The sequence below is a fragment of the Pollachius pollachius genome (genome assembly GCF_949987615.1).
Source record: "Pollachius pollachius genome assembly, chromosome: 1".
Classification (NCBI taxonomy): domain Eukaryota; kingdom Metazoa; phylum Chordata; class Actinopteri; order Gadiformes; family Gadidae; genus Pollachius; species Pollachius pollachius.
The window spans coordinates 12,899,266-12,925,397 of record NC_136934.1 but is presented as its reverse complement, the minus strand read 5'-3'; the positions used below and the strand labels follow the sequence as shown (position 1 = coordinate 12,925,397).

General features: G+C 44.3%; 1 protein-coding gene across 1 annotated transcript in view; it reads right to left on the bottom strand.

Moving 5' to 3' along the window:
- LOC307070954 (ADP-ribosylation factor-like protein 15) overlaps positions 1–26,132 on the bottom strand; it is a 93,309-nt gene that overhangs the window by 53,901 nt on the left and 13,276 nt on the right. Inside the window, exons 2-3 of the mRNA XM_079729757.1 lie at positions 1,397–1,541; positions 156–215 (exon numbers count right to left, since the gene is read on the bottom strand). Coding sequence (XP_079585883.1) covers positions 156–215; positions 1,397–1,541 — 205 coding nt within the window. The remainder of the gene's footprint in view (positions 1–155; positions 216–1,396; positions 1,542–26,132) is intronic.

Genomic DNA, 26,132 nt, shown 5'->3' with positions numbered 1-26,132 from the left:
TCACACATAGACATGGTTGTCGCTTTTACAAAACCCAGTTGAACCAATCGACCTCTCAAGGAAAATAGTTAGTTGTGTATATAGGAGTGATGGATGACATTCAGATGCAGCTTCATGGGTTCTATTCTATATACAAGGTGATGTAGGATTCTCACCTCCAAGTTCCTTTACATTCAAGATGGCGTTTGGGAATGGCACTGCTTTGATGCTGAAACCTGGGAAGAGATAAGAACACCTTCTTAAAGATCACACAAAATGCACTCCATAGTTTAGGGGAACGTTATACCGTTTTAAGTGGACAGATTACAAATGACGGTCTGGATTTCAACCCAAGAAATGAACTGGATCGGTTTTCTGAACATACTTTCCCAAGGACAATTTAGAGGAGCCAGCTTCACTTTCTGCTCTTTGGATCTCTGGATATTAAGGCCAAACGTTTCAAACCAGCTGCTTTGAAAATCAAATATCTTAGCACATATCTGTGGAGGGGAAAAGTGTAAAAAAATTGCTTGGTCCAACCTTGTCAGGTTTGGTTTCAATAAGCATGTTATTCCACGGGGTTAGATATCTCTTGTGTCTTAAGTGCTACTATGCGTTGTGTGGTTTGTTCTAGTGATTGAACAGGACGGGACGGGAGGAAATAGCAGAAAGAACAACTATTTAATAACGTTGACATGTCCTGGCTGGGACTGCGTCACCTGCCAACATTCACACACAGGAGGAGGCTGGGGAAGAACTTATCGATGAAGACAGCCCAAAGCGCCTCGCGAGCCGCTGAACCTCCTGCTCTGGTTTCTCGGGGCTTCGCTCAAAGTGTAAATTCATAAAAGGCCCCAGCAGGAGCGAACTGACGGAACCCCCCCCGGTTGCCCCTCTGTAGCCATTGGCAGACGGAGAGGGTAGAGATGGGGATCCTCTGGCCTACTTAATCCATTCAAATATTCGACTCAAGTGGGGGCGATAAACAGGTGCCCGTTCCCCCCCTTCAGCATGTTATAGGGCCCCAGTTAATAAACAAGGGAGTGGGGGTTCGGGGGTTAATGTAGGCAAGTGAAGTCTGGCTGCCGGTTGGCATATTCTATGTAGAAATCAGGAACGTAAGGGTTCACCTTCATGGGGAATAAAGGCTGGGAGAGATGAACAGTGAACCTTTAGCTGCCAGGAGCGATGTCTAGGGAGGTCCGGGACATGCATTATTCTCTGACATTTTAAAAAAGAGGCCAAGAGGGGGGGAATGCTGAGAACAGTAGCTTAACAGTGAGGCGTAAACAGTTACTGATCACCAGTTCAATAATAAATACTGTATCATCACACGATTGTAGCCCAATGCTGCAGAGACAAACAGGTTGGCAGTTAGTTGCAGGGTGTCAAGGGGCTCTACCCATGATGTCCTCACCTGTCGTGGGTACGATGCCCTCGCTGCCCTCGCTACAGAGGCGCGAGAGCAGGCTGGTCTTCCCCGCGCCCGTCAGCCCAATGCAGACCACATCGTACTCTGGTCGCGGTGGCGGGGGTCCTTTACAGCACAGTGCCCGGAAACACTGAAACCAAAACAGGGGTTTGCGTTATGCACTGCAGTTCAACGTAGTGCATCTATAAAGGCGCTTTTCAAACCAGCAGCAACTTGAAATTAAAAGGGCTTTTCAATTATTGCCCGACATTCACACATTCATACACATTTTCACACAAACACTGGTGGGGTGGTCACCCATACAATACCACATCCAGCTCGTCGGGAGCAGGGTTAGGTGTTTTGCTCAGGGAGTCGGGATCAGCGACGACCCGTTCTACCTACTGAGTCACTGCCGCCCTAAAAATATACACGCATGTGGCACATGTTTGGTTTGATACGCATTCGATGTACATTTGAACTAGAGTTAAATACATCCATGTATTCCCAAACCTTTCAGAAGCAAGTCCAAGCTTTTGTGGCAGGATTTTGAAAGTGAAGGGCTAGAATGCCCGTTTCTCAGACTGTGTGTGATTGCGTGCGTGTGTATTCGCCCTTGCATGTTCTTGTTTGTGCGTTGGTGCATCAGAGGAGTTGGTGGGGGACATGCATGCGTCTCACGGTGTGTGGCGTGCTTGTGTCTGTGACATTTGAATGTGTGTGGACGCTGTCTGATTGGGCCCTGATGGCGGCCACAGGCAGGCCTGTCACTTCATGAATCACGGCCTGGGACTGGGCACCCCTGCTGGGAGACATTAAGGGGCAAATGCGGTGTGAACCGTGAATGAGATCTTTAAAGCTTGTGTGGAGAGATCAGTATCCGAGAACTAAAAAGAGATCACTTCTATTAGCTGGACGGGAAGCGATCTGGACAAGACAGAGGAGGGCTCTCCTCCCTATAGATATATATGTATAGATGTATATTTATTTTTTATCTTGATATGTAAACAGTATTTGGGCATGTTAGTACAATCTACAAGGCAAATTAATTTATTATCATCCGTCTACCGAAGATAACAAAAACCCAGGACTTTGATGTAGCTAAATCTCAAACTTGTGAATCATTTGCAGATGGGTAAACTAAGTGAGTGCATCCACATCCTTATTCAGGGTGCATCTCAAGATCCTTCCTGTTGAATCTTCTGCCTCGACTTGAATGAACGCGGTCTTGTCAACTAAAAGGGTTTTCTTCCCATCTACCGACGAGGTCGAGGAGCTGGTCAGGGTTAGGAAGGGGTCGTGGGTAGCACACATTATTCTCCCCTCGATTATCCTTCGTTGCCCCCCCCCCCCCCCCCCACCCAGACACCGGGACGGACCACCAGGGTCATGCCAAAGGCAGGGCTTCCGTTTGATGGGGATGCGGGGGGAATCTGCTTCAACAGAACCAGACGACAGCCAAGGCAATCCGACCCCCCGACTGCTTGGTGAACCCGTCGGTCTGTGCAAACAGGAAACATTTCCCTCCGCGGGAGAAAAAAACGAAAAGACAACATAAAAAGTGGCATGATCAAAAACACACGCATGTCATGGAGGGAAACACATGTAAAGGCTTGGTTTGATGTTCTTGATGAGGTCACTTGCTGTCCTGTGGAGTCTGAACCACCCCCCCAGCACCCTTAACTAACACAAATTTGTCTACCTGGGTGAAATATGGCTTCCCCGCCCCCCCCCCAAGCTCTCAATAAGGGCGAGGGTCAAGACTGGCTGACCAATTAATCCCCCGGAGAGAAGGAGAGGTCGGGGTGGAGGAGGATGAAAGGATGGCTTGCATTTTTCCTCCCCAATTTTCATCTTGAATCCTAATCAACTCTGGCAGCGAAGGGGGATCCTCCAACATGGGAACCAGCCTGCTCACCTGAGGGTCCGCACTCTCCTCCAGAGCTGCCAGGGAAACGGCACGTTTGGCTCTGTGAAGGTTAAGAGCCGGGTCAAACCCTCTGCAAACTTCATGGACACACAGACAAATTTACAGTCGCTGAAGCCATGGCTAGGCCTGACCCTGGGGCCCACAGGCCCATTGCGGCATCTGGGAGAAACGGAGAGACTGAGAGAAAACGAAGATCCCACCTCTGGCCCTCTCTGACAGGACAAGATTGACGAGGAGAGCTTGGTGAAAGACTCAGGGGAGAAAAATACATATGTCCAAAGGCTTCTCCTTACATCAGGCTCCGCTCATCTCATGTCAGCCACATTCCCAGGAACACCAGTGTCACTGTGCTGTCTCAATGCGATAGAGTGCTGAAATGAGACTTTCCAGTGTGCACACACGCACACACACACACCCCCCCCCCCCCCGGAACAGCTCCCAGTTCGTAAATCAAGAACAGATCGTCTTGTATCTGTAAAGAGTAGACCCTGGAATGGATGATGAACTCAGTACAAAAAGTGTACCGCTCCATCCCTATTCGAGTTACTTGGAAGTTGAGAGCGGGGAAAAGAAGAAAGGCCACAATGCAGGTTTGTGCAGATCAGAGTAAAACTTTAAAGCAAAAACAAACCCAACATTGGGACCCCACTGCCAAATCACATTTCATAAGGGTCTACTGATTCAACTGCCTAATTGATCGGCTGCCTTTTAAGGAATTGGACACATTTTTAAATTGTGCTACCCTGCAAGACCTGCCGAGACATTACCTCATTGTGGTTACTAAAAGCTGATTAGCTGTGTTTTATGGAAATGAAGAACTAAATATTGGACTCCCGAGATTTCAATTCTAGATTAATCCAATTTATCAGGACATAAAAAAAGATTACATTTGATCTTAAGCCTGCTCAAACTGTTCAATATCTTTTATGTTAGGGCCACTTCTTCTGACTCCGAACACACGTTTAATTGCGAACAAACGCAGACAGGGAGAAACGTCAGAAAATATCATAATTCGCGTTAATCTTGAACCCGCCTCTCCACCTCCCATCTTGTGCCTTGCCAAGAGGTCTCCTGGCAGAGAGTTTTACGTCTGGCAACGACACAGAAGGATTAATAGAGCCGCTACCTCATCGTACCTCATCGTCATTCAGCCCTAGGAATATCTATTAGCTCTGCCACGGCCGTTTGCACGAATGCATCATACTGCGTAAACAGTGACAGGCCTCGCTGACGTCACTCTGAAGCACCACATGAAGTTGGGGACGAGAAGACCATTAACAAGAGTCACAGCCGTCTTCTTTTACTTTTTTATTGTTACCCCTCCAAAGAAAATAGTTACTGTTTAAGGCATGGCTTATGGAAATTGAAATGTGTTATTGTTTCTTTATAGCTATGAATGTAATATAATGTAGTGCATCAATCAAATGAGGATATCAACATCTAAACTGTGCATTTTTACATTCCAAACATTGTTAATTTTGTGTCCAGTGAAAGCACATACAGAGCTCAAGTCAACAATATGTTTATGTGTTTGACATTGACAAGTCCATGAAGACACACTAAAACCAACAGCCGTTGAGACTGCATCAACCAATGGGATGCCCTTGATCCGTCCGGCCAATGAGAGCCCCAACCAATCGGATCGGGCCCGTTCCCTTGATGTGACTGTAAATAAAAGAGTGCTCTCGTTTTAGAATGCCATTCATGTATTTTTAGAAGTAAGAAATGTGTCTTCGAAAGGAGGGAGCCACGGTGGCAGACAAGTTCAGGTTTCACTCCTCTCGTACGTCCGCTGTCCACAGCACAGCCAGGAAGAAAATAACCCTGGGGGGGTGGGGGGGCAGGTCTCCCAGCACGGCAGGTCTCCCAGTTGCTATGGAGCGATGGCTGGGTTTTCCCACTGCTTTGGCTAGCCTTCAGTGGAACTATTACGAGACAGTGAGTCACGGTAGGACAGTCGCACGACAGTCGTCAACAAGGGGGTTTATATTAAGAGATCTGGATCTGGTGAACGGAATCCATCACAAAAGCAACACTGACCCCTAACGCGTTAGTGAGCTCGGCTTTGGTATTATCCGAAAAATATATGTAGAAAAGGGTAATAAGGTGATGAGTAATGCAACCCTCTGCAGTACGCAGTTGGAACCAATCAGTATAGTGGTTCACTCAGTCAACAACACTGGACTGTGTTCATATACATTGTAGAAGTCATAAACCCTGCTTCAACCTCATCCTTCACAATTACTCCCTGTATTCGCTGTCATAACACCAAGAGAAAGACACAAAACACACAGGCCAAAACACAGACAGTAAAACACACGCACAGGCAAAGACACACACACACACACACGCACACACGCAGGCAAAGACACACACACACGATCACACACAGCGCAACAGGTCATGTCCTTGCCCAGTGCGCCTGTGGCGGGGCTCACTTCCCCCTTGCAAGCTAGGTTACACATCAACCGATACGCTTTAACCCCACCGCTGGCTCGCCAGGGCCGCTAATGAGAGGACTAATGGACATCTAACTGCTGCATCATAGTACCGACGGCAGGGCTGCACAACGACAGACCAGACCACCACTTCCTGCCAAGCTGCCAAATTACATCAGTCTGGAATCTGGAGCTCCAAGCAGCGCGGGGAAAAAAATGATGATCAACAAATAAAAAGAATTGCATGTGGCGGTGGTCGGTGGTGGCACAAAGGGGGACGAGGGGAGGAAATAGACAGAGAGGGTAAGACGTGGAATTCAGATAGGCCGAAAAACAAATAGCTGCAGACAGACAGACAGACAGACAGACAGAAGGACACCATGCAGAGGACATGGGACAGGACGGGATGGAGCAGGCCTGTTTGTTTCTCCGACGGGGCGTCAGGACAGCACTTGTGTGCAGGGCTCACTCGTGACCTTTGGAGATGACAGTCCTTTATATGGGCGTCCCGACAGAGGAACGGCGCTAACAGATATCTGTGTAATACACACCGGTCACAGTCATAACACAGGCCTGCGGGGGGGGGGGAGGTGGCTCGCCGGGTGTGTGTAAGGGTAAGTGTCTGCATGTGTGTGTATGTGTGTGTGTGTTGGAATGGTGGGTGGCGGTGTTTGGGGGGGGGGGGGGGGGGGGTTGATTCAGGGGGGCAGGCAGTCCGGCTGGGGACAGGAGGAAGGTTTGGAGGCGGGGGTAGTGAAGGGGTGGGGGTGAAGGAGGACACATTCATTCATCCTCATTCATCTCCCCCCGCCCCCACCCCTTCAGTTGTTGTTTGTATTTAGCTATTTGAAGCTTGGTGTGTGTGTGTGTGTGTGTGTGTGTGTGTGTGTGTGCGCGCATCATTTGGCACACAGTGTGCTCCGTTACAGTGAGAACAGGAGGGGAGTGTGTGTGTGTGCGTTTGCGTGTGTGTGAGATTCTCGTTAAGGATTGACAGAAGCATGCTGGGCTGAACCGGGAGCTCTTCCCATGCCTCATGGCCCCTGCTGCATCCCAAGAACAGGATGGAGAACAGTCCCCAAACCAAACCACCACAAACACACATTCTTCCTGGAATTTAGAAACCACCTTTTCCCTGGGGGTAATCCATCAGCAGTTTTACAGTTTTACCGACTAAAACGTGACGATGTAGAGCCATGATCATGTCAGAGTTATTTCCACGTAACTATTTTACATGCAATTATTAGAGACATTCGACACTGCCTCAATGTGTCCAACAGAAGAACATGGATTTGCTTTTCTTAAATTTATGGCAAACTCCTTTTTGTAAGAAGCAGATCTTTGGATTGGCAACATTTCTGATAATAATATGCAATATTATACCTCAACATCTTTCATTGACGGAAGAAGAATCAATACTTTGGAGTAACAAAGACAATGCAAACCAGAATTACTGTGACTTCACGCCAGAGTTACCGAAATTAGAATAAATTACCATAAAATCAACTTATGACACCTAATAGGTGTCATTCATTTCCCCTCTCCTCTGAAACAGTCACCCAACCTCCCCCAGAAAAAAAGAAACTGCGGATGTGCAAAAACAAATATTATTTGAAATCCAATAGAACGGTTGGCCAGTGGACGTCACCTCCATCCACTACATAAATAAAAGTTTTCCAACACTGAATGTGGTATAAAGACAATGTGGAGCGCAGCTTGCTGTATAACAGGAGCTTATTGGATAGGGAAGTTATGTGGCAGACATAAAGCAATAACAAGATGACCCTGTCTGCGCCAGTTATGGCACGCCGTCTGGTGAAATAGACCGTGTCTTACTTAAGTCAACAAAACAACCCACACTCCATTGTGTCTGTCTGCGTTTATGATGAGGATGGGGGGTTGTGGTGTTTAAGGCACGTTTTACTTTTTTACAGCTAGTAATATTAGAAATTCTAAGACATTTCTTGGGATGGTGTATCACCCATTAAATGAAGACATTGGGAGGATTTTAACACATGACGAGCAGTCGAGGGTTTCTTGTGAGATGAGGTGGAATTATTATATCATGCTTAATTTGAAACCGCAATTTCACTGAGTTGCGTATTATACTTAAGCTTGGTTCTGCCAAAATGAAGAAGAAAAATATGAATGAATGTGAGTGAATACTATGATCTTGTTGTTCCAGTCATTAAGGAAAGTATGATTGTGTGTTTCAAAAACAGGCTCTCTCTCTGTTTGATATGGTCTCACACACACACACACACACACACACACACACACACACACACACACACACCTTTTGAAAACAACATTAGAATGACTCCCATATACAAGCTTGATAAAAAAAAAAACAATCAGAATTAACAATGAATGATTTAATGATTATAAGGGTGTAACTTTGGTTTGCTAAAAGAACAAAAAAAACACTTGATAAAGAGATGTGTAGGCAAAAGGTGCTTGAGCGTGCACATGCGCGTGTTCTGTGAGTCACTGATGACTGTAAACAGAGATACTCCACTACCTGTCCACGTTTACGGACTGGAACTACGGTCGGGACCTATTCTCCCATCCTGCGGGGGGCGCTTGTCTGGAGGTCGTGGAAGCCCAGATGCACCATGGATCAAACCCTTCAGAAGATCACCACCAATATCCCCCCCACCTCCACCACCTCCTCCACCACCACCACCTCCACCCCCACCACCACTTTCCCCACCACCTCCACTATCCCCACCACCTCCACCCCCACCACTATCCCCACCACCACCACCCCCACCCCAACCACCACCACTACCCCCTCCACCTCCATCACCACCTCCACCACCACCACCACTACCCCCTCCACTTCCATCACCACCTACAGCACCACCACCCCCGACCCAACCTCCACCACCACCACCACTATCCCCACCACCACCACCACCACCACTATCCCCACCACCACCCCAATCACACAGAGAAAGGGAAGGTTGGGACTCTCACTAACCCCCTCCTCTTCCTCCCTCTCGTAGAGATGGGGGGAGGGGGGGGGGGGGGGGGAAGGGAGGAGTAGGCACCTCCATCGCGGGCCGTCCTCCTCCATGGCCTAACATGGAGGCTGGTGACCCAGCGAGGCGCAAGCAGAGCACATCAAAGGCGGCGGGACAGCCTTGGGAAAACATTTGGGCTGAGAATTGACGGGATACCTTTCAGGAAGCGTTTCCCACCGGGCTCGTTGCGCCGGGACCTGGGGATCAGGTTGCAGACCACGAAACGCCGACATGAAAGAGGAGGCGACGCTAATCCACATACATGGGGCTCCACCGCTGCCAACAACATACCCTCAGCTCCCCTCCCCTTCCCTCCTGCACCTCCTCCTCCCCCCAGCCAAGAGGAGAAATAGATTCAGACTCATTGTTGGCACGTTTGTCACTCAGCTACATCCCAGAGGATTAGCAGGAAACCTTGACATACTCCATTGTTGGGGGGGTGCTGGGGGATAGGGGGGTCTTTACAGGTTCTGCCACCCTGGGTGTTAAGGGGTTCCCCCTCTCGTATTCACTTGGGATACGTTTAGAGCGAAGAGAGTCTCAGCGATCAGAAACGCATGCCACAAGCACCCCCCCCCCCCCCCCCCCGCCTTCCCGCACCATGATAAAAACACCTCCGATAAGTCTGGGCAAGGGCAGAGAAAAGAGGCAGCAATAGACAACAGGTCAGACTCAGACACACACACGCGCACGCACACACACACACACACACACACACAGACAGACAGACAGACAGACAGACAGACAGACAGACAGACAGACAGACAGACAGACAGACAGACAGACAGACAGACAGACAGACAGACAGACAGACAGCGAGACAGTGAGAGAGAAACATTGCTTAGGGTTAGCATGGTGGGGAGTGGGGGCAGCCTCTGCTGTAAATCTTCATGTCAGTGACAGGAAGACTGTTGTGGACCATTACCATAAATCTGACAAACGCTAATTTGATGGGAGGCTGTATCTGTCTGGTCAGAGGCCAGTCTAGACGCTTCTATTGAGGGGTCCTACGGCGTAGCCCCGCTTGTTTTCACCACCATCTGGATGTGGCAATAAGTGCCCGCTGCCACGGTTCACATAAAGACACACACACACACACACACACACACGCACGCACACACTTTGTATATAGGTCATCGGCAAAGCCGACGTTGAAGATTTTAACTATATTCATTGCTTGAACAATTACAATTGATTTATTCCTCTCCGCCTTATCGTGTACTGATGGCATGTGCAATGATAGCAATGAAAGCAAGGTTATTAAGGCTATTACAGTATTAACAAGGAAAACCTATTGCATCGTCATCCTCAATAATACATTTCAATTAATTTGCTATCCATGTTTCTAATAAACAGAAGAAAGGGGTGTGGGCTCTTGACCTCAACAATAGTCCTGTTTTGATCTCCATGTATAACTCTTCCCATAGGCTCCTCTTGCACATGAACGCTGTGACACATGTTTAACGTTTATTTACACCCTCGCTTTTGTGAATGAAAATGGATAATATAGACTTGAACATTTCACTCGTCGGATGAGGTAGTACAGAACAGGCCCACCTTGGTCGCAAGCATTTATTAGCTTTAAATAGATCTTTTTTAGCTGTGTAGTAGGGCTGCTTGATTATGGAAAAAATCATAATCACGATTATTTTGGTCAATATTGAAATCACGATTATTCAAACGATTATTTTTAAGTTTGAGAACATGATGTATTTATTCAACATGTCTTTCCCAAAAACACTTTGTAACTGAGAACTTTCGAAATTTTGCCTTAAAAAAATACATAAAATGGTTAAAAAGAAAATGTTCAAATCTAAAATAATGTACAGATATGTATCCAGCTGTTCTTGCACTTTGTGTAAAACATTAAAAAAATTAAATAATAATAATCGGAAAATCGATTATATTAGTTTTTTGATCGTTTGTCGTTCGAAATCGAGATCGAAATTAGATTAATTGCCCAGCCCTACTTTGTAGTATATACATTATAGAGTCCTACATAATAATATGTTGTTTTTCCAAATCCGTCCAAAAACAATTCTTCCGGTCAAAGCAGCATTGAAGGTGGGGTCTGTGTTCGAAGGTGGATTGTCAGGACGCAGGTTCACTGTTCAAATAAGCCGTTCTTGTGTAGAATACACAATCTGTGCACCTTTCTCGTGTATTTGTCTACAATTAAATAGTGCCATTGAGGTATTAAACATAATTAGGCTAACAGAGTGCAGACTGTTTACATGCAGTGAACCTTCCAAAGTTACAAGGAAACACCCGTGAAACAACTTAGGCTCGTGCATGAAAAACAGGTGTCTTATCAATTTGGTTAACTGGTCAGTCATCATCGATCTGTATTGTGGGTTCTTGGATGTTTCCCCACGAAGGGCTATGTGTATTTTCTTAGTGAAAATACAAACAGAGCACATCGAGATCATAAGTGTTCACAGGAGAAGCTAATTGGGCTATGTTGCGTACAAAGGCTTCTTATGAAATCCTGCAATGGTCTGGTCAGCCTACGTCCGTGGATAATGTTCTGCGTTCCAATGTGAGATATCTGGTCTCATCTGAACAAGTGGGACAAGGGTTCAAGTGAGGCGAAACTGGGACGGGTCCAAGAGGCCAGGCAGGTTGAGCCAGCACCACACGGGATCCATGTTCACCCCATTCAGAGGAGCCAGAAGTGGGGAAAAACCTGCTACACTCCGCTAGGCCAGCCATGGATAACGGCACTCCCCATAGAAGTTTACTAGCACAGTTTCCCCCCCCTAGCCCGGTCCAAAAAACTCCTACCGCAGTAAATTCCATGTTTACCCAAAGCGATACACATTTTTATAATCAATAGAAAACGAAAGAATGTGACCAAAAAGTGAGGGAAAGATGTGAAGGGATGTGCTCCGACAGCTGTGTGGGTGGCAGGTTTCATAGCAAGGGTTTTTTTTTAAAAAGTGCTTGTACTAAGTGAGACCACCGATACAGTCTGCGCAGGCTGCAGCGGGTGGGTGGTTGTAAGCATATTGACAGGAGAAATATGATCTAAACAGCAGGCTCCGCAGACAGCCCGCGGCGGCCAGAGAGCCACGACTGATCCCCCTGACAATAGTTTAACATTTATCTGTCTGCATTCTACCTTGGAGCCAATGTGCGATTCTGGACATCTACTGGAAAAGTACATTAGAAGGAGAATGAGAGGGGACAGCATTAAGGGGCCCACCCACGGGAATGTTTTCACGTTACCCTCTCTTTATGGGAGAAAGCGAGGGGGCTGACGTGGCGGCGGGGCAGCTGCATTCACAGACAGAGAGCACCTTTACACCGCAGGGAAGATAAGGGGGCCACCGAGCCAAGGGGCCGAGGGACTGCTACGGGGCGCCATTACAGAATATAAATCTTGTAATTGGGAAGGGTGATTAGCTTGGCGGCATTAGCATACTGCGGCGGCAAAAACATTGGGTTTCCTGGGCACAGTGTGGGGAAAAAAAGATGTTTTTCCGCACCCATATAGAGGATCAAAGCCGAAGGGGCCCCCTTTTGAAGGCCCTGAAACCAGTGTGCAAAAACCAAGGGGGGCGGGGGGCGCCCCATCTCATAGACATAAAGAGGGTCGGTGGATGGAGGAAAGGGGGGCTTTTGCCCCACTTACATCAGTTATCACACATTTTCATACAGCATCCATCGACGATGGGCTACATTTCTAATAAAAACAAATTTAGGGCCCCCAATCTCCCTGAAACAAGTGTGGGAAAGTTTCTGGCTTAAAAAGCATTTCCATTAAACGTGAAAAGCCCCCCATCAACCATCTCTAGGCCCCTTGGGAGACAAAAAAAACTGATGGGGACCAACCGAACAATAAATGTGTTATTATACATTGTGTAGTGGCTGAGAATCAGCTTGACGAGGGGGAAACGGGCTGGACCGGCCGTTTCAAAGCACATTATAACTCACAGGATATGGAAAAGCTTTGATTCCCTAAAGGTGTCTAGACGATTTCCCACATCACATGCTACAAAAATATTACACATTTATTCTGATTGACAACAACCTTGTTGAACATCTCAGAGAGTAAAGATCCAGACCTAGGCTTGAGAGAAAATAAAAGAAATGGATTTTTGTGTGGAGAGACTTGGTAGGAGAATCCCTGCCTAAATCTATTAATGGAAAAGGTGTTTCTCTGGAGGTTTGTAAGACCAACATGATAATAGCCTATCAAAAGGAGCAAATTACATCAAGCTTAAAACATAGGAATATTTACAAGAAACTGGATATCGTCATAATCCAAGAGCATTGTCTAATCCTGTGGTAACACCCACTCACCTAAGCGGGTTAATCACATTCAGTCAACAAAAATCTTCAGAGCTGAATGAACAAACTAAAATAACGTCATAATAACCGCTTACAAGTCTGGCAAATAATTTTCTCTCTCCATTTTTCAGACCAAGAAAAGATACAGATGTGTTTTCAGTGTATCAAAACATTCTTAATGCATTATACCATTGTTTATTATGAGAAGACGGTTGACAATTTTGACAATTGTGTCACCTGCCTCAACTACCTAGGCTAATTGAGACAGTGGGACCCATAGACTGTATAACATGGACCATGAGTTGGTCACTTGTTTACTGCTACACACCAAAGCCTTTTTTTGCCAAATAAAAAAAATAGTTTTGAATAAACCCTATAATCTAGGGGATCAAAATTGTATGTATGTGTGTACCTGCCAGAACCAGCCAGAACAAAGTCCCACCGTTTGCAACGCTGAACTACTTCATGAAACTTAAAAAAAATAAACCGGTTCACGGTGGCACACGTTTTGGCTGTGTTTTGTTTTTGAGGACTCACTTTTGTATGCTATTTGCTGAGCATCCTCTGCATTGTACTTTAGTCATGTTGCAATGTCCATCTTCTGTAACCTTTTTTTTTATTTCGTTTGAAAGGTTGAATGAGTTGCTATTACCTAATGGCCTAATGAACAAACTTAACTACATTTCCAACAATACGTTTGGAAAAACTCCTTAGAGACATAATTATAAGGCGAGTGATTTCTGAGTCAAGTATAGATTAAAATCAAATTACTTTTTCTCTCCTTTTTTTACCCTCATTTGACCCTTGTTCAAAATAACCGACAACATTTGTGTTTTTCTGGCATTACAATCAAGCTCGAACGAAAAGCACGTCCAACAGATTTCCTGTTACGAGGAAATTAAAGTGATTTCGTAATTGTGTTCTAAAAAGAAAAACAATCACGGTAAGTGATGAGACACCAAAGGCCCACATCTGGTGGTCTTCTGGTTCTGAGAAGCCCGGGTCGTCCTGTGCCATAACCCTGACCATTGAGCACGGTTCTCTAAGACTTTGGGGCGTTTCGGCGCGTTTGTCGGAAGTTAACCAGACACATTGTTTTAACCTTTGCTGAAGGAGGCTCATTCCCAGGGGCTGCCTATGTAAAAGGGTCAATGACTTCAATAGCCCTTCATTAAGCACAGTTAGTGTCAATAGTTAATTATGCAAATAACTAGAGCCCCATTCGTGTGGATTGTGGGTCCCAGACCTCCCCCTTTCATCCTTTATCAACCAACCGCCTCCCCCCCACCCTCGCCCCCCCAAAAAATAATAATCGGCTTTGAATGCGCGCACACACACATACACATCTTTGACATACAACCTTTCCTCCTCACTGTGTCATGTCAGGGACTATCAAAATCGGGGTGTTATGGTGCAGATCCATAAATGGATGCCACAGAGGCCCCTCGGGTCCCGTGTGGCTTTTCTCGCCATCAAAGAAACCTCCGGAAGGTTCTTGCTGGGTGAGGCTGAAAGCCCACCAAGTTTTCCCCATCATGGCTGGGGGCAGGGGGACATTAGTGGCTCTGCAAAAACAAAAAAGTGTGGGGGGGAGGGCGGACCTGCATCAAAACAGTCAATTAGGCAAAAATGCATGACAGCCAAATTCAGTCATTGTTTCAGTGACGGTAATGACAGGCCTTTCGCTCCTCTGCCCTGCCACACATCTGATGTCTGCGGCCCCCCGATTCTCAAAGGCCGGGAAGCCATCAGTAATTAATAATCACACGCTTTGAGCCCCGCCGGTTTGACTGGCGGCGTCTTTGTAGGCCGGCCTCCATCTCAACCTCAAATCCCGTTCTCAACTCTCCCTTGATTTTGCGCACGAGGTACTTGCGCGCGCACAGAGTTCAGGTACAGCTTGTAGGCCTGCATCATCAGCTTCCTCCGTGTGTTGTACCCTTCTGGGGGTCAACCCCCCCCCCCCCCCCCCAGCACCACCGGATCTAAACCCGTTCACCTCACACTAATTGTGGTGAGTTTGGGTGGGGTGGGTGGGGGGGGGGGTTTGCTTATTAAAATGGCCTCCACTCCAATCAGATACTGTCACCCCGAATTGTTTAGCCAATCCGTTGGCTTTTGGAGCCATACTTTTGTATGTTACTTTCTTTTCTTTTCTTGCCTCCCTACATCGCCCCATCAAAGCAAACTTCCCCAAAAACAACACTGTCTTGAAACGCTTATGTAACAGTAAATCACAACCACATTTCTGCCTTTGCTAGCTCAAAGCCCACCCAACTGAGGCTGTGGGAACATAATTCTTTTTCCTGAACATGTGATACAGGTGTCATGTGTTCTCAAGTACTTTTTATGTGGTAGGAACATCCTGGTGAACCGCTGCCCTGTAACCCGGAGGTGTCAATTCCTAAATTGTGAGATGGCAGATATTCCCATGGCTATCATGAGTGACAGAACATGCGTACATATGCAGATTCCTACATTTGCACAAGTGATTTGCACCTTCCCTTTCAAATGACCACACACATCATACATTCATTTGTCAAATAAGACTAGATAAACGCACCATGGTCAACTGTTTTTTGATATTAAAAAAAACCTATCTCTGCAAAAAAGACTTAAGACACTGAGTACAAGGCAATACGGTCAATTAATGACCTCAATGGCTCCATTATTAACTCCATTCAATGCAATAATAAATGCAGCACTTTGTGTTAGTCTGACACCTGCTGGTTGGCAGAATAGTTTCTCAGTGTGCCATTAAATAGTCTAACCGTAGACTAAGACAAGGAAACAATGCATTGCTTCCAACAACAAAATAAATGAAACAGGGAAAAAAAAAAAAATTGTATCAAATAGTTAAGGATTAAGAGTAAGCATGAATTTCAGGGGCTTATCTGTGCTAGTCACATACGACCAATAAGTGATGGTGATAAAATGTAAAACAGATGACCGTAGGAGACATTTAAGAAAACACACACAACACACAAACACACACAAACACACACAACCCCCCCTAACACACACACACACACACACACAAACTCAAGGCTGATGAACAGATGTGCTTATGGTAGAATTACGCAAGGAAAACTTTCCTTGGCAATTGTGCACAGAAGGAAACATTTACTTTATTAAAAACACAGGGGAAGAAGCATGAGGCCAACGGCGCCACTGTCCACCACAGCTCTACCTGTGACTCTGAACTCCACAAACCCAAAGCCTCGAGACTTCAGCCCAAGGATTTTACACTCTTGGGTCACCTGGGACCGAGGCTCTACCAAGAAAAGACAAGCTTGGGATGGAATGCTAAACCAATCAACAAACAAACTCAAACAGTGTTCTCATCACACGTACATCTGTGCAAGTGTTACGGGAAACTAATCAGAGCACAATCTAGGCCCATGCGGTTTTGTTTTTGGTGATAGTTTTCAGTTTATCAAAAAGGTAAATCCCATGAGCCATGACATAGGATAATCTGAAAAATGCCATCAGACCCAACTTTATTCCCAGTTTAAAGGGTTTTATTATTCCATCTTGTTTTTATACGATTCAAATACTTTTGAGCGAGGACTCAAGCTGCCTGGCACAAATGGGTACAAATGAAAAAGAATACAAAAAAACAGCAACAAATGAAAGACATGTTTGATCAATCAAATGGATTTCACTATCACCTTTTTGATGTCTGCCTAGCACATGGCAGTATTCTGACTTCACCTCAGATACCTCAAAAACACAACCCCATCCTTCAGTCTGCCTTTCAGAATCATGCGCCTAGACACCATTGTTTTCATGACATCATTATTCAAGAACAGTTAATCAACAACCATGAAGTAATGAAAGGAGAATATATACCACTTTATTCAATGTGCCGTCTTAAAGCTAATCCAAAACCTCAAGCTCAAAGAGCTGACCATAAATTATGGTGTGATTGTTAAAGAGAAACCCATGCTTTGCTAATAACAATGAACAGTGGACTTCTTTAGACCTAATGATGAAGATGTGGAGGCATGGCAGTGGCCCTGAAGAGCTCATCACTGATGGAATGGCACCACCTAGTGGTTTTACCATAGAAGTGAATCTCTAGAAGGGAAAAGGTACGATGAATTTGTACCCTCACAGTCTGTTTAAGAATAGCAAGACCGTATACTCAAAGTAGCCCCTCCTGTTTGACAAAAAAAAAATAATAATAATAAATGGCACAACATGCGTTTGATTGCATAACAGCGGTGATGAAATGCAAATATCCAATATAAAATGATGATGTGTGATTTACATCAAACATCAAAACATTTTCTGTTGATCTACTTAATTATTCCAGGGCTATAATTTCTAATATAAAAGGCATTTTTCAATCCCTATAATTTATAATTGAAGGCAACCCTTTCCCATTTGATACCAGTAAGCCCATGGATACAGACCAGTGTTACCCCCAGGAAAGGGGGTTGTACCAATGGAAGTATGTTTTCTTTCCCTACGGGAGTTTTGTACTATATTGATGCATAATAATTTAAAAATACTTTTTTAAATTACAACAATAGATGGCGCCATTACACTTTCAACTGAATTTCAATTATGCTTGGTATGCAATATAACCATGCAGAACAACAACAACCATGAAATCGGAATAAAACTAAAATCTTGAATCTAAATCCCTCGGTTTTCTTGTGTGGGATATAGATCTCTATTTTACCCAACCTCAGCGTTTCTAGTAACTAGGAAACAATTTGGGAATGGCAGTTATGATTCGACATGACTTTATGTCAAGTCATGTTGTTTACAAGTCTATAAAAAAATATTTTAGGTGTTATAAATCTGTAGGTCTACATATATAGAATGGACTTCCTAGACAATCACTTTCAGCCTAAATAACTTGATTGGCTCCATGTGCCAATCAAGATGTGCTGGTCTAGCCTCCTGTTCCAGAAGAGTGCATGCCTTCAAACCTATAATCTGTCAAATTATGGTCATTGTACTACTTTAGCACTTTACAGATGCATCATACTTAAAAGGCTGTAAATGCTTCACTGTACATAAGCTTATGTGCTTCCTTGAAAGACATGACTCAATTGTTGTAAGAATAGCCTCAACATCCTCTACTACAATCTTTTTTTTTCATTATTGTGTGAGAAGCATCAAGCAACAAAAGTATTCTCTTATCCTTCTAAAAATATGGGAGAGAGGAAATTCCTGTTTAGGATGGGCCAGGGTCCTTCTCGTCTCTGATATCACAGAGGCTTTCATGGGCGGGCAGAAGAGAACTTGTTTGTAGCCCAGGAAGAGTATCTGGACCAAAAAAGGTGACTCCATGTGACAGAACAGTTGCATTCAAGGCATCCTACATTAAACAAGTGGATAGTTTGAAGACATTTCTGAGAGTAACACCTCTATATCATTACGACAGTCACACTCTCAATCTGATGGACAACTTTATTTCTGGCGTTTGATAAAAATAATGATATTGGGTAGAATAGCACTGTCCAGAATAGTACTCAATTGGAACTCAATCTACACTCAGTCACCATAATTAGTCAATCATCAGGGACTACATGGAGGACCACCAACAGACATCTCTATACAGTTGGCATAACTGTGTGGACTAATACTATACACAACTAAGGCTGTAAGCTTATTTATAACTTGCAAAACTGTCACATTGTCATTGTGCCATTGAGCCACCACTGCTCCCCTTTACCTGTGTGTGTCTGTGTCCGTGCGGTGTCAACCATAAAAAACACATTAAGATACATGTTTAGGACGGCATCTCACAAAACAAACAGAACCGAATAAGGCTGCCTGGTGTGGCTCTGGGAGCCATGCGTTGTCCTGAGCAAACTCGGCCTACGGTTCCTGGCCTGCGCGGCGGACAAAGGCCTTGGCGTGGACGCGGGTCGCTCTCACGGCCGATACAACACCCACAGGAAGGGATTCATTGTTGTTTCCCGAAACACACAGTCAAGTCAGGTTTATTTATATAGGGCTAGCCATACAGGCACAGTTTGTGTCCAGAGAGCTTTACAGGCCCAAGTTCAACCGCACACTGACACCCAAGAAATCACCCGGAAAGTGGGGGAAAGGTATGGCCGAGCGTGCCACGGCTGCGGAGGGGGGGCCACGCTGGGCGCCGGGTGGGTTGCCCCGGGTGATGTGGGGGAGCCGCCGTGGCACCAGGTCCACTGGCTTGTCTGTAAAATGTGGGAATTATTCATGTCCCAGGATAAGGGCAACGACTGCTCCCATCCTGCCTTTCACGAACGAGGAAGCAGGCCGTGGGGGACGGGTACCACTCCTACGCTGGAAGAAAGGGAGCGCAACACACCACTCAATCTTCTGGATTGCATAACAGAGTGCCATGCCAGAACCAGAGGCCTAATCATCCGTCTTAATTATGAACTTGGGGTGGTTTTGTTTTTCTGTTTTTTACAGATAAAATACCTGTGTTAATAGGATGATAATGAGGATTGGGGGCATGCATATCAACTCCCCTCAGCTATGGAAAATGAAAGTCACTTTCTAATAACATGATTAATTGCTTGAGAACACTTTTCCTTTTTTTTTTCATTTCCTTCTCGAGATAAGAAGAACCTATAAATATGACTTCACCTGAGCAGAAAGGAAACAAACACAGGATGACCACATATTGTGAAGAGTTCCATAGACCGAACGTGGAGATTCCCACACGCCTGAATAACTGGATTTGCATCGTGTCTGAAATGTTGTGACAATATGCAACTTAAAACCTTGGTCAAACATGACACGATTATTTTATGCATTCTGCGGTTCTCCTTCATGTATTGGCTACAACATAGTTACATTCAGACACTAACAGAAATAACATTTAAGTAGAGAATTCTAGACAAATCCTTAGAAATCCTTGGAAAAATACCATTTCAAAATCTGATTGAACTATGATATTGTCTTATTGCTGTTTGAATGATAGTTTTATATTTATTTTTAACTAAAACTCATATCTGGAAAAATAGGATAAAGCACAGAATAATGGAATAGGATTAATCCTACTTAGATTTAGAAGCAGCATCAAAGGAAGACAGACCATTCAAATATTTCCCCTGGAGGCCTAGCTGCTCCAGACAACAGGAAAGACAAGATAAACTTGTGTACATGAAGTGCTGGTGCGTGTGACAATCACAGCTTCAAACCAAATGTCACGGGGGTGGAAAGGCTAGAGGGGGGAGGTGCCAAGGTGGAGGGAGAAAAGACAACCATCTGTCAGTGTCAGGCCAACTAGGAAAGACCCAGTTGTCCTAGTGACCCAAGACTAAACGTTATGCTTCCCATGCAGCCTCAAAGCATCAATGACTGAACAATGACTAGAAGAAAATGTACTCACACTTGAAAACAACCAAGTATCCATATTTGTGTTTAGTTTGTTATGCTGGTTTTGGTTGTCGTTATAAGCTTGGTGCATATGATAGTTGATCAGCATTATCAAGACCGCCTTAATGCACGGGCTTACCTGGGCTGAAGCCCCAGGGCCTATGACAATCAGGGGGCCTATCTTGGGCCAAGAAAAAAGGGGGCCCAGTAGCCACAGTCGTCTAACCCAACTATCAACTATATCAACTATTCATATGGTTTACAGGGAACACAATACAAATATGAAAAGCAAACATAACCTTTTGTAATAAAAAAACCTGAGGACATGAAGGTTCCTCAGCCAAAGATGGCTAAAGAATACAGGTAGTTATAAAGTTATGAAAGTGAATGATTTGCTACTGATGGCTGATTGTGACTGGTAGAGAAATTCTCCTTCATTTAAATTACTTGCCAATGAAAAAACGGATTTAAGGCAATCCGGATACCTACCCAATCACAAACTGGAAGCAAGCATTTCTTGACTATCCAAGTATACCAGACTCCAATGTGGCCAGAAGCTAATACAAAAATGAAGAAAAACCAGAATTTTCAGGTTCAATTTAAAGAAAACTGAATACAGTTTGAGTAGCCTAAATAATTGTGTAGCTAATAGTAAAAGGCACAGCGAAGTTCCAGAGTTTGTAAAAACAAAAAACTGTTGGAAAAGTACTTGTATGGGGGTCACAGGCAGATCTGGGTAGATCAGCCATTTCCCACTCCATTGAGGGCATAATGAGGTGACCATTGAGGGCCTAATGTTTTCTTTTATGTCCTTTAACTCATTCGACACCATGCCGGGTCAAGGTCCACCAAGCAGTAGGCATGGAGAAAACAGACACCCCACAGTGACCCACAGTCAGTTCTTATATAAACGTCTTGCTTCAAGAGAAGATTATGATGTGTGGAGCCTCCCACACATCATGGAGCACAGGCGGAAAAAATATGCATGCAAAATCACATAGTTAGTTACATTAGATAACCTTGTTTCCACCAAGTAAAGAAGAACTACACATAGGTTAACTTCATTTAATATACTCTATATATATATATATATATATATATATATATATATATAATATTTTGATTTGAAATAATATATTGACTTTCAGATGCAGAGTAGAATGTGTCAAAGATCAAATATGCCAAAGATTGACACATAATCTATGTGGTTGACTTGTAACCGGAAGGTTGCTTGTTCAATCCGTCTCCTCCAACTGTGTCGAGGTGTCCCTGAGCAAGACACATAACCCTAACTGCTCCCGAACGAGCTGGCTGTCGCCTTGCATGGTTGACTCCGCCATTGGTGTGTTGATGTTTGGCGCTTTTAATAAAAGCGTCTGCTAAAGGCCCAATATGTAATAGTAATGATAGGGTTGGTTGAGTTGATAAAGCTTTCCTAGGATTATACCATATAAGGACTTGTCTTCAACCACCTCTGTAAACAATAGTGATTAGTGAGTACAGTATATGACACTATGAATCTGTCCATTCCTTCGAGTCCATCCACTAGTTTAATCAAAATGTACGTTTAGACATGCTAGCCGGAGGGCTCTAACGTGTGTGAACACCATGATTGCTGCAGGTCCAGACGGCGTATCTTAAGAGGGCAAATACTTAAAAGCTGTGTTCATCAACTAGCTCCAGTGTTCACCAGAATATTCAGCTTCTCTCTTGCCAAGTCTGTGGTCCCAGACTGCTTCAAACATCCACGATTGTTCCTGTGCCTAACAATAGTCCTCCAAACCTGCTTGAATGATCACCTACAGGTGGGCCTCACCTCAGTGGTCATCAACTGCTTCGAGAGGCTAATCAAGGATTGCGTCACTGCTTTCTTCCCTCGTACCCCGGCCCCGCTCCAGTTCACATATCGGCCAAACAGTTCCACGGATGATAGTGTTTCATGTTCAGCAGCAAACATCACACTTTCTCATCTTGACAGCCAGAAGGGGGGCGATGTGAGACAGCTGTTCATTGATTACAGTTCAGCCTTCAACACCATAGTGCAACCGGACTTGCTGGTAAGCTGATTGAGCTGGGACTGAACACCCTCCTGTGTGACTGGAACGTGGGCTTCCGGCTCTTCAGCGCCCTTACACTGCAGACAGGCTACCCTAAGGGATGTGTCCTCAGCCCCCTACTATTCTCATTTTTCTTATGATCCAGCTCAACAGCTTTGCGCAGCAGAAACGGTCAAACTCTATCTTCTTGAACAAAAAAAGTCCCATCAACCCACAGCACCAGACGAACAAGAAAATAAATACCTTAACTCCCTATGTGAGTTCCCAAAAAGATCACAAACAGAGAAACCCAGTGCTGACATCAATAAAGGTGAACCGACCCAACGTACGTCACACCGAGGCACAGAAAGCGAGAATTTAAAACAAAGCACCCCACACATTGACCCAGAAAGACTTTGCCAAATAACGTAAAAATAATCAATCAACAGCCAGCTTCTCTAATTGGACATGCCCCCAATATGTTATGATCAAGCTCTGAGACAACAGCAAGTAGTGGAAGCACTTGTGGGGATTTCAACAAAAGAAAGGAATTTCACTTTAACAAGCATAACTCAATAACAAGATTTATCAACAAGATCACAATTCAATGTACACTACGCTAAACAGCAGATCAAAAGTGGGCTCCCAACACCGCACGGGTGCCAGGTCCAGGGGAACGTCGACTGCCAAGAAGGGACAGGATTTATGCAATCCTGGACAGTGCCCAGCTGCCCAATGCCATAATGACCAAGCAGGAACCAGGGCACTGAATGACCACACAAACACACACACACACACACACACACACACTGGCAGAGGCCCTTGGCCGTCCCACTTTAGACACCTGATTTAGGAGCCTTCAGTCCCCTCCCTGTAGGACCTACACCAGGAGGCACAGAACCAGACCCTTTGGGATCATGAGGATCCTCCCCAACCCAGAGAGACTGAGACAGAGCTTCTTTTCCCAGGCCATCAGGACTGTGAACATTGATCTCACCAGGGGCCCCACCAAGCTCACACTGCCACAGACACACTGCCATGCACACACTGCCACACACCCACTGCCACGCCCACACTGCCACGCACACATTGCCACGCACACGTTGCCACGCACACGCTGCCACACACACAAACTGCCACACACACACACTTTACTGTTTGCCTTTGTGTTTTGTGAGTTGTTGATGTGTTTTCCCATTTGTCATTGTGATTGTAATTTGCACGTCCGGCCCCAGTGCTGTCACATTCTCACATGCTCTGCCTCAATTGCGTAGTTATTTTTTGAATTAAAATATGTTTACTAGTTTACATTTAAATAGAAATCTAAAATGCTGCGCTTTCTTGGTTTCTAAATAGTGTTGCAAAAGTAAAAAACTGTTCCAATGACCTTTTGTCGAGCGGAAATTCAGTTGAATGTGTGACCTATCACTGGTTCAAAGTTATAGATTTACTAGCAGAAAATAATGTAAAAACCACAGTCCTATTCAGTTTACACACACTCAGATTTAACCATACTGGAAAAAACGTATTGCGGCAAGAGCAGGGGCGGATCTACGGGTGGGCCTGGTTGGTACAGGCCCACCCAGATTGACAGTGGGCCCACCCAATCAGATTCATGGAAAAAAAAAAAATATATATATATATATTTTTTTTAATGTTTAATTGTCTTTTCTCATACAATATAGGTTTTTTACTTGAATACATTTATAATTTAAAATATTTACAGTAGCTACCAAAAAACTAATAATATTCAGAAACCCCTCTCGTACTCAGTGGATGGCGGTTTCGTGCACCATCAGATAGCACCCTAAATTAGCAATGGCTAAACAGCTCTCTTTGAGTCACTTATGATGACATAATCAACTTTTTCAACTCGAAACCTAGGAGACTCCACCTTGTGTAGAAGCTCCGGTTAGACCGGGTTTTTGTATGCTGACCCGCCGTGGCATTATTGCTGTTTCTGAAAGTTTGTTCTGAATATTAATTCATTCGATTCGTTTGATCCATTTATATTCATGTAGGCCTAGGTTGCAGTCACTATATAACGTGAGCTATGCAGTGTTGGATTTGTGTTTTTATTTTGTTATTATCCTACATCTGCCTATGTGATATGACATGAGTATAAGGCATATTAAAATACTACAGATTTGCAAGTTCTCTCCACTTAATAATTTTATATAGGTAGGCTATATAAGACTCCGCCTTGTGTAGAAGCTCTGGTTAGACCGGGTTTTTGTATGCTGGCCCGCCGTGGCATTATTGCTGTTTCTGAAAGGTTTTATCTGAATATTAATTCATTCGATTCGTTTGATCCATATTCATGTTCGGGTTGTAGTCACTGTAACGTGAGCTATGCAGTGTTGGATTAGTGTTTTTATTATGTGATATTCTGACTTGAGTAAAAGGCATATTAAAATGTACTACCGATCTGCACGTTCTCTCCACTTCATGATTTTATATATATATATATATATATATATATATATATATATATATATATATATATATATATATATATATATATATATATATATATATATATATATATATATATATATAGTATATTATGTTATGTTTGTTTAATCTTTGAAAAAACCAAGGCCCATCCAGATATTCCTAGGCCCACCCATAAATTACGTTCTGAATCCACCACTGGGCAAGAGGCAAACCTTTAGTAAGCTTTCGCTTTATGAGTCTACTTTTTTATTTCTGTATTCAAAATCATTAGCATTTCATAAACTGTAGTTGTTACAGACGCCTGATTTAGTCCTCAAAATGAACGACTTCAGTCTAGCGTAATGTTGTCTTCTTCACAGACAATTGTCATAAACATCTGCAGGCTGTATGCTTCACGGAAATAATTTGGCTTGAATAAGGCATTGGATGAAGCTTTCACATGTACTTGATTTGACTTTCCATCTAATCGTTGATCAAATATTGTTTGAGAAAAGCATAATCAAATTAGGTCAGGAATCAGCAATCAAATCTGGAACCCTTGAGGCGGTTTGTATAGCTACACCGTTGGGACAATTCAATTATGTAATCTGGCATGACATGATGGATATATACCATGACTTTTAATTTTATTTTTATATATTTTTGCATGTCAAAATAAATGCATAAAATGTATATTCATTTTTCATTTGGGCACAAAATGCATATAAAAACAACAACAATGGTTGTGTAACCAACAGTTTCCTAAACAGCAGCATAGATTAAAGCCAAAAAAACACAAACGATGATTGCAACCACCAGTGGCAAAAATAATCACAGGTTTAGCTGACCCTGTTCTCCCTGCATCGCCTCATTAAAAAATAATAATAAACATGCTTGTTGCTAGGTACCATAGTTTCCTTTCTGGACAAATAAATGAACAACCGCCCACCTATTTTTTTCCAATCATTGTCTATTTGTAATTTGCAGCCCTGACCCCTTTCTCCACCTTAAAATTGTGTAAGACTCCCCCTCACCCAGCAGCAAGCACTCTCCCCATTCACCGACAACAGAGCAGAGGCTCATCCGAACACACACACACACACACACACACACACACACACACACACACACACACACAAGCACGCTCGGACGCTTCACAACAGAGCGGCCGGAGGACCGCGACGTCACCACCAGCCACCATTCGCCCCAACATCACAACACCTCACACACTCCCTCGGACGAACGTTA